Below are 10,400 nucleotides of genomic sequence, written 5' to 3'. Positions count from 1 at the left end.
TTTTGAGAAGTCTGGATTGCTTTGTGTATTTTGCACATTGCTTTTGACTGTTGTTCGTGGAGAGACTTTTCAGTATCTAAAACTAATTAAAAAAAAAATGTAAGCAACCTACTTACATACTGGATGTGGACTGTTGGATGTTAAATTCATGAGCAGTAAATATTGTGCTAATTGTCAGTATTGAACCAAAGAAAGCAAGGCAGATGCAAACCTTTAAAATTGTGATGCTTTTTATGGTTAAATAGACAAAAAAAAAAAAAAACAGCAGCTGCACATGGGGGGCCCAAACAAATTTTTTGTCAGGGGGCCCAAGATTCCTGGCGGCACCCCTGGGAGTAAGTACTAGATGACCTTCAGTTTTGCATTTTGTTGTAAAGGTTGAAGACATTGCAAAGATGTTTGTTCTGACAGGAGTAGCATAAAGTTGGAGGAAAGTTCCAAACAACGTCTAAAGACTAGCCGCCATCTTGGCTCTGCTGCTTCCCACTTGATCTGTTTTGATCCTGGCCAGTTTCGTCATCAGCAAGCATTGCCGCAATTAGCCAGTAGGCTACAGATCTCTATCGTAGGCCAAATTGCTATCGTTTCTACTGTGTAATGCATACATCGTGCATCCCTGGAGAGAGGTTTTAAAGGCTCAAAGGAGCCTTTAAAGAAAAGCTCCTTTGGAAAGAAAATTTTACTTGGGACAGATATCCGAGATGAAACAAAGGTGAGGATCAGGGCAGCAAAATCAACACATGGTGCACCAAAGGAATTGCTTCTGTTTGACTTGCATTAATGTTCAAAATAACTTGGAGCCATCCATGCTTTAAAATCAGTGAGAGAATCGGGGAGAGAGGTTTAACCAAAGATGCATTGTCATCCACAGCAGATGAAATAGACACCACTTTGTAAAATTCAGCTTGATTTAAAGCAGAACTCACAGTAAACTCCAGGGGGATCTGCCACAGGAATCAGGTAAAATATGTTACACCATTTAATTTGATAAGAAAATAAATGTCCAACCACTCAATATGAAATTTGTTGACTTTTAACAATGATTTATTACAAAAACCACAAACAAAAAAAATAGTTATTCTGACAAATGGATCAGTAACCAGCAATCCTTCAAAAATAATGTTAGGTTAGATTAAGTCACTCAGTTCATGTCAGTAAAAAAACCAAATAATTAAATGTCCAAAAATTCCCACTCCTTTTTAATGAGAATAATGTCTGTAAAAGAATTCCATATCCTCAAAAAAAAAAAAAAAAGCAGTCCTGGAAGTATTTCTCCATTTTAATCCAAAGTCCTATTCCAAAATGAAAAATCCAAAACATCAAACCCTCCCTCCCACCCCCCCAAAAAAAAACATGAGGGGGGAAAAAAAAAAAAAAAAAAAAAAAAAAGACTGGTACCACCAAAAAGTCCCAAAAAGAAAAGTAAAGTTCAGATCTCACCGGGAGTGTCTCTTTCCCCCCACCCCCGGTGGCGTCCTCTTGCACATAGCGGCGTTTCCTGGGTGCAAGCTCCAATCCAGCTTCTAAAACGCACGATCTGCAGCGCTGGGGTGAACTTTGATTGCCGTTTTATCTCTTTTCTTTGATTTGTTACTTGTTTTAAACATTCAGTCAAATCAAGTCTCCTGCTGCACAGATCTGACGGTGTGCTTCTTCCTCTCTGGTTGCGCTGATGCACACGCCCCTTTTTATTCACCAATTTCAGCCTTACCTAAAACCAGCATCACCCTGACCAAAGTCAGTTTTAAAAGTGGAAATTTGGAATAATTTTACAATGAAATAACAGCAACTGTTATATGTAGGGCTGCACAGTGGCACAGTTGGTAGAGCTGTTGCCTTGCTCCTGCATGGAGTTTGCATGTTCTCCCTGTGCATGTGTGGGTTTTCTCCGGGTACTCCGGTTTCCTCCCACAGTCCACAAACATGACTGTCAGGTTAATTGGCCTCTCTAAATTGCCCCTAGGTGTGAGTGTGTGTGCATGGTTGTGTGTCTCTGTGTTGCCCTGCACCAGACTGGCGACCTGTCCAGGGTGACCCCGCCTCTCGCCTGGAACGTTAGCTGGAGAGGCACCAGCACCCCTCCCGACCCCACTAAGGGACAAGGGTGTAAAGAAAATGGATGGATGTTATATGTAGCACTATTTAATGTACTAAGGGACTAGATGGGATATGCAAGACTAAATTCGTCTACTGGAGCTGTTGTCAGTAATCAATAAAAACAATGCAAAAGAATAACTGCTTTAAATGCCATGCATTTTAAAGAGAAAATTAAAGTGAACGCCACAAGACAAAACATACATAGAACCCAGAATAAAAAATATACACAGTACTGCAATAGATCTTCCATACATTTGTGCACAACAGTCTTAAATTTCCCCGCTGGTCAGCACAGTGTCTGCCCGACACACATTTGAAAAGTCCATATTTGAATTGTCCAGATATTTAAGTTGACAATTTCCAAGCGCAAGTCGTTTCAGATGAAGAGATGAATCGTGGATTGTGTGTCTGTATGGTGAGATGGAGGGGGAAATGATACAGACCATAAGGCTCCTACTAGACCAGTATGGAGTGAATTTCAGGTTCTCCTGGCCCCAGCCAGTTCTCAGAAGCTCGCCATCCTTTAACCCCAATCAAGAGGGTCACCTGGCCTGTATTAAAATAAACAGGACCAGTAAATTACCAGACTGCTAATTAACTAGACTTTTTTCAGTTACATACAGAAATAAATGCAATTATATCCAAAATCTAAACTTTCAGACAATAAAGATAACATTTATCTCATTATCTTAAACACATGTTGAATTTAAGAAGGTTGATCATATAACAATTAATGATCACACAATTAGCATTGGCTACCACCACCAACATGCTAAACAAACAAACATTGTGTTCACTACTCACCAATTCCATTTATAGTTCAGTGCATGACAGCTTCATGGCTCCAAGCTCACTGGATGTTCAGATCTACATGATTTGTAGATTGTAAGTTTTCAAAAAGTGCATAACAAACAAAGAGATGAACTGATTGTTTGGAAGCACCAACCTGTAGCTCCTTTGTCTCCAGCTCTCCCCCTCACACCTGACTGGGAAAGCTGGAGCAGGCCTGAATAACTACCTCAGGTGCATTAATTGGCTGAACGCACTGTGTGACTGACTGTCACTCTAATCAATAGAGCAGCAAAGGCGGGATTAAGGGCAGTTTTTTTACCCTGGGTTACATATACAAACCAGATGATAAGTTTCTTCAATGTATTTATTCAGAAAAAAACAACAACCAAAAAACAAACATAGTGGTTATGTTACAACTTTACCCAACAAACTTTGTCAAATATGATTGTAATCACTGAAGCCAAGCCAGCATGCAGTGCTCTAGTCCAGTGATGAAAACATTGCGATCCACTGTGTAAAATGCAGCTTCGAGTTCCAACTGCACAAGCAATACATGATTTTTGCAATCTTTGCTTAGAAAATATCATTAACATATTAACATAATATTTCCGTGCTGTAAAATGACTTAAAGCCAAACTGAAGGACTTCTAAAACCAAAAGTTTTTGAGATATTCCATCAGCTGAATTTGAACTGCAACAGGAATTTGTTTGGCTATTTTACTGAATCCCTTTCAAGGTTTCCAGAAAACCCAGAAGTAAAATGATGGAATTGTTTTTTGTTGTTTTGGAATTCATGAGTGCCTAATATCTCAAATATCAAATTGATCAATGATTTGAAACTAGAGCGAACTAGATTTTAGTGTAGAAGCTCTTTTGTTTTTAGAAAATAAAAAGGTAGATTCAGGTTTTTATCTAAATCTGAGAATAAGGGAAAAATTCCAAAGTTTTCCATACATATCTCATTAATCCCAAGTGTGTAAATTTAAAACCCACTAACAAGTTCTGTGGCTGAAGGAAGCTGAAGGCCCAGAGGTCAGCATCAGAGTCAGGTCCAGGCTGGAGACTGGAGGTGTCCTTCAGAGATTCAGGTCACAGCATGCAGAGGCTGCAGAGAGGGATTTGCCTGGCACCACCTTCTGGTCAAGCAAACAGGAGAGTTGTGGACACAGGAGCTTCCCACAAAAGATTCTGCTGGAAGCTAAAAGGAACTGCATATTAGGTGTGCAGCAGAGCAGGGCATCAATGCTTTAAACATAGAGGCTCTGCACAGGGATTCTGGTCTGAGTCTCTGTGTTCAGATACTCAGAACACATTTTTTTATATTTCTCTGTAATTCCTTCTCATGTGTTAGTCGTGCATAATAATTCTTAAAACTTAGCTTAGGACACAATAAGCAAGAGTTCACTCAGTTCTGTTAAGTTGGGACCTTTTGGTTAGATTTGGGTGTTGCATTTTAGTACTTCCCTCCAGAGGAGTGATACCTCTGATAGAAAGGATTTTTGGATGTAATGCAAGTCTTTTTGTAGTTGGATTTTGCTTTAGAGATCTGAACCTGTAACTGTTTTCTGCTTTTATTAAATTTTCCTTCATTTTTTTTCTTTTCAAATTAAACCCTTGTGTCTAGGAGGTCAAGCAATCAGGGGAGTTATTAAGTGTCCTTCAATTTTCAAGTCTGGTTCCTGACTGAAAGCATGTGTTGAGATTTTAACTCCCATTCCAGTTTCCAGAAGCAAGAGAATGTCTCTGGGACAGGGCTGTTTTGGTTTACCTGAGCAACATAAGAGGTTAAGTTGACATAAAACTGATCATTATCACTGATCAGTTTTATGTCAAGTTACAAACAACTCAGACTTTAAAAGTTGTTAAAGTTGTCTACAATCTTTTCCCCATCTGATTATTGCTTCGTCTTTGTGATGCAGGTATGACCCTGGCCTGATCCCCAAACCCCCAGCAGATTTTGGAACGTCTCAGCTCCACTACTTCGAGGACTGGGGTGTGGTGACGTATGGCGGTGCTTTGCCTTCTGGCACCAACAGCTCCTTTCTGTCCTTCAAGTCTGGGAAACTAGGGGGACGTGCCATCTTTGACATCGTTCACAATAACAAGTACAAAGAGTGGATCAAAGGCTGGAGGAACTTCAACGCTGGTCATGAGCACCCAGATCAGAACTCTTTCACCTTTGCACCCAACGGTGTCCCGTTCATCACAGAGGCACTGTATGGACCCAAGTACACTTTGTTAAACAATGTGGCATTGTTTGGCTCAACCCTATCTGGGAGCTGCTTTAAACCTTGGGCTGGACAAGTAACAGAAGCCTGTGACTCTAAGTGGTTAAAGTACAAGGTGGGCCTTGCAGCCGATGCCCAGGGCAGAGTGGAAGCTGCTATAAAGAGAGAGGGAATGGTCTTCATTCGTGGCGAAGGACATTCGGCTTATAACCCAGAACTGAAAATCAGGAACTTCCAGAGGAACTTGCTGCTTCTTCACCCACAGCTTCTGCTCATGGTTGACCACATCCACCTGGACCCAGGGAGCCCAACCAGGGCCATGAGTGCTTTCTTTCATAACACAGAGCTCCCATTTCAGAGTACAAAAGTAGATGGTGTTCATGGAGCATTTGTAACACATGGGAAGGAGAACTATAAGATGTTTTGGATGGATGACACAAACTCCAGTAACAAAGGGATGGTGGGTTACTGGAGTTACCCTCGAGGGTATCCGTATAATGGCTCCAATTATGTGAATGTAACAATGCCCCTGAGGTACCCGCACACAAGGGTGGCCTATATTTTCTTTGGACCAGGCTTGGATGTACAGAGCTTCAGCTTACGTGGGCATGATCAGCAGGTGGATATTTACCTATCCACCAAAGACCATACCTACACCATCTACCTTCTGACAGGGGAGGTCACCAGCAAGCCTGTGTTCGCCATAGTGCTGCTGGACCACAAAAGGATTGTGTTTGAGAGAGCAGCAGCTGTTGTAGACAGCTTCCCTGTGGAAGTTGAAGAATACGCCAATGTGATGGAGGACAATCTCCAGCATGTCAAACCTGTCTTCCAGCAGATGGAAAGACACATCCTGGGAAGAGTCCTCAACACTGCCAGCTTCCGTAGGACCGCTGAGCACCTCCTCCAATTCTCTGACAAGAAGAAGACAGAGGAGGTCATTAAGAAGATGTTTGCTATGTCCAAGAAACAGAACAAGGGTAAGGGGGGAAAGAGGTTAAACCTTGGAGAGAAGCTGTCTGAGAATCTGCCTGACATTTTTGCACAAATTGAGGTCAGCGAAAAGAATGAGAGACAGAGAATATCAAAACATACATATGAGGACAGTCCAGAGGAAGGGGATGCAGACTCAAGGGCCTTTGTGGATTATCCAGCTGGTCACAGGAACAGGAAGGGGGGCTTAGTTAAAGGCCGCAGGTTTAAGGAGGTTCACATTGTGGCCACAGCAAGGAGTGAGGGGGTCTCTGGTAACCCCTCCTACATTAGACTGTTCTTGCTTATGAACACCACTACCTTCTTCCTACTGCTGGCTGTTCTGCTTACTCGATTTCAGAGGGGGCGGAGCCTCCACACACAGAGGTGCTTTTACACCATTGTTTTGATTGACTGCTTCATCCTGCTGTACCTTTACTCATCGTGTTCTCACACACAGTGCTGACACCCTGAACCCCTCCGCATGACAGGATGTCCTGTCTGTTCAGGGTGAACTGAAAACACACTCCTCTTTGTACCAGATCTGATAGCAAATCATTAAGGCCACTGTTTAGGAAAGTTAAAAAAGTTTTTTAAAAAGTTAATTTGTAATTGTCCAGGAAAACAACCAAAATGACATAAAAAGACAAAGAGCACTAAATGTATGGATGTAGTACATTCTTGGTCCACTCAAATTTTAATTATACATTTTCTTCTTGATTTCCACCTTCTGAATATCATTATTTCTTCTAGGAATGTCTTATAATTCTCTTTTTAATAAAACTAGTAAGCTTTTAACATTTCTTGCTTTCTTTTATCAAGTTAAGATACATTTGGGCTTCAACACAGGGCCTGACGTTAGCCACAGATGTTTGGGGGAAGTCAGCAGAAATGTTAACTCATGGCATCATCTTGAACTGACACTCTATGCAGGAATTTATAAGCATTCAGTGGTCAGTCACCCAATCAGCCTTCCATTCACCACAGCAACAAAGAGCTGCATATGGATTTAAACTTCAGTTGTATTTTTAGCAAAACTACACTTTGGTTAAATTAAAGTGGCTGCAATTTCTGCTTTGGTTTTAACCTGACAACAAATGAGTGAAATCAGGACTACATTGTATTTTTTGCAAATGAGTCTTCCAGTTGTGAAACTACATAACACCACTGGATGGAAGCGGCTGAAAAATCTGTCTTTTTCAAATAATTCTCTAGATACTGTAAAGGTCTGTGTATGTTATTTTTCCATTTCATTAATTCATTCAAAGTGGTAAGATACATTAATTGACATGATTGCAGTGGATACCCAAAATATTCACAGTTCTATATTTGCAGTTTCACCTATTTGCAGATTTTCCTTTGGAACAAATTATTAGAGTAAATTATTTGAGTAAAATATTTGGATATCTAAAATATCCAAAGTAAAATGCAGCTTTATAAGCTGAAATGGCCACATGCAAAATTACTTCACATAATATTGGCTGATGCTTGGAAAGCAGGCAATCCAGGACCGCCATTTGTTTTCCTTGACACTGATTGGCTGTACCCCCAAGAATAAAAGGTTGTTTGCTTTTTGGGATAGACAACAGCACAAGCTGCATAAAGTGATTTACAGGGAAAAACAACCAAAACATTAAAAGACATAAAATACAAAATGATCACAAATCAAACATCAGTCAGTTTAATACCCTAATAAAATGTTTTCTCTAACAAAGACACCTTACCAGTATGGAATTTTACTGGTAAGGTAAAAGGACGTAATTAAAATAAAGCCATTTGGGTCAAAAGACTGTTCAAAAAAATGGTCTTGATAAACAAGCGGAAATCAGGAAGGCATTAGATCAGGGGTGGGCAGCTCCAGGCCTGGGGGGCCGGTCTCCTGCAACTTTTAGGTGTGTCTCAATTTCAACACACCTGAGTCAAATAATGAGGTCGTTAGCAGGACTCTGGAGAACCTGACTGCATTTAGGAGGTGATTCAGCTGTTGGATTTAAGCCTGTTGGACCAGGGAGACGACTAAGAGCTGCAGGAAAAAGGAAGGAAAAAACAATTTCAGAGAACAAGGATTTGTTACAGCAAATGGGAGATAAAAATGATCAATTGAATGTCATTTACAATAACAGAAGAGCACTTAAAAATATAGGTTATCAGCTCCAAGTAAGATCAAATTTATGTCTTTTGTTAATACTCGGTGGTGATTTTTTTTTAATCTTCACAATTTTACTTTAACATTGAATTAAAAATTATAGTGCTGCACTTTTAGCTGCTGTATATGATCACACTTTCCATCTGCCAGGGATCTGCAACCTGGATCTCTGGAGACGCAACTGGCTCTTTAGCTCTCTTGAAATATCAAATGATGAAATATTGCTGTTTTGTTTTTGTTTTGTTTCATTCTTTTTCAAGTGTTGTCATGGAAAAACACTGACTACCCTGGCCCCTGTGGTAACTCAGAACCAGCCTCCAAACCTAACTCCTTATTTGTATAAATATTTTGATAATACTCTGTAAAATACCAGATTGTTCACATAACTTTTATACTTTTAGTTGTCTGAGGATGTCATGATTTGTGGTTTAGTGAGGGAGAACGCAGAGAGGATCCAGGATGAAGATGATGATGATGAAGAATTAATGACAGATATACAGCTCAACAGTCCGGACTAGTAGGCAGCACAGGGAGCTAAGGCTAAAATTAACACTGGAAGCTCCTGACTTAAATGACTGTAACCGAGAGCTGAAGCCGCCACAGGACTTCACAGTTCTATTGTGGCCGACTGACTAACTAGACAGACTGCGTTAACTGACAACTTGCATCTGACGAGTAACAAACAACAAGGATCCGACGAAGGACAGAGACAACAGGTGGGGTTAAATGCACAGGGAAGGTAATCGGGGAACAAGACACAGCTGGGAGAAAACAGAGAACACAGAGACTCAACAGGGGAAACGGAACTAAATAAACACAGAAAAACCTCAAAAATAACTACACAGAAAACACATATTGTCACAGTGGATACATTTTGAATATTAAATCAGGTGTTATGATCAGTTACTCAGTGGTTTACCAAATGCTTTTTACACTTGCTTAATTAAACATATTTATATACTACTCTGACTGGAGTACAGTTTTGAGGTACTGCTCGTTACCTCAAAACTGCTCGTTCATGCGTACAAGCAGTCGTACGCATGAACGACTGCTCTATGGATCACTTTTTAAAGACAAAAAACACTGCCATAAAATATTATCCATTACCATAGCAGACGTCCCACCCCATGAGTAGGATGATGCGCCGTGGTGGGCGTCCCTTATTTTGATTTCTGAAAGGTGGCAACCCTAAGCAGAAATGAGATGGAATGGATGATATCAAGATCATCAAGAATGAAAAGAGCACTTGGGAAGAGACAAGAAAGGGCAAGAAGTTGGTCAGAAGAAAGTGAGGCAAGAGCAGAAGTTGGCAAAAAGACCAAAAACAAACGGGCGAGTTCACGAGTACAGGATGATTTTGGCATAGGAGTGGAATTTAAAGTCATGATGGAATTCAAGAGAGATGGGAGATCTATTCAACCGGTAAAGTTGACCAAAGCAAATGGAGGAAGAAATAGGGAGAATTAAAATGGCTAGAATTATGAATAACAGAAGAGTGTTGAATCATGCCGTCAGTGACCACAACAACAGAAAATAATCAAAATGAAAACCCTGATGGGGGGGGGAGGATTAAAACATATATTCCAGGATCTTTACCAAAGTTGAGTCATTTCAGGAGTTTCACTTGAAATGACAATGCAGGATGTAAAAAAAGAAATCAAAGAGGGAAAAGATGCCACCAGGATTAAAAGTAAAAGAGACGGGGAACTTAAAGGCACTATGGCAGTGATTCTACAATTTGAATATATTAAGCCAGAAAATATCCAGTTGTGAAACATGAACTACAGAGTTAGAGAGTATATCCCTAAACCCCTCAGATGTCTTACTTGCCAAAGAATGGGACACACTGCTAAAGAAAGTTAGGTGTCCAAGATGTGGAGGTCCACATAAATTTGGAAAATGTGATAAAATAGCTAAAATCAAATGTAACTGCGGAGGAGAACACAGTGCAGCATATGGTGGATGTAAAGTGCAAATGGAAGCCAGAAAAGCTCAAAGAATCAAAATAACAGAGTTTCATATGCTGAAGCTTTAAAAAGAATAAGGAAAGAGTGCAAGAGGAATGAGGTTGGGAGAAACGGGTCAAAGAAACACAACTTGGAATTCAAACCAAGGGCAGAATTATCCGAGACAAATCTTGGTTCCAACAACAAATATGCAAAATA

The 10,400-nt window shown here is 40.4% G+C and overlaps 1 protein-coding gene across 1 annotated transcript; it reads left to right on the top strand.

Moving 5' to 3' along the window:
- Positions 1-4,626: 4,626 nt before the first annotated feature.
- On the top strand, positions 4,627-6,887 carry LOC103131137 (dermatan-sulfate epimerase-like). Its single transcript, XM_007542716.2, has 2 exons — positions 4,627-4,673; positions 4,809-6,887. Exons 1-2 carry the CDS (start codon positions 4,627-4,629, stop codon positions 6,553-6,555), a joined length of 1,794 nt encoding a protein of 597 aa, XP_007542778.2. The 3' UTR covers positions 6,556-6,887.
- The last annotated feature ends 3,513 nt before the right edge of the window (positions 6,888-10,400 follow it).

Source organism: Poecilia formosa, unplaced genomic scaffold, assembly GCF_000485575.1.
Source record: "Poecilia formosa unplaced genomic scaffold, Poecilia_formosa-5.1.2 Scaffold722, whole genome shotgun sequence".
Classification (NCBI taxonomy): domain Eukaryota; kingdom Metazoa; phylum Chordata; class Actinopteri; order Cyprinodontiformes; family Poeciliidae; genus Poecilia; species Poecilia formosa.
Note: the sequence above shows the minus strand (reverse complement) of the source record. Positions and strands in the feature narration are given on the sequence as shown.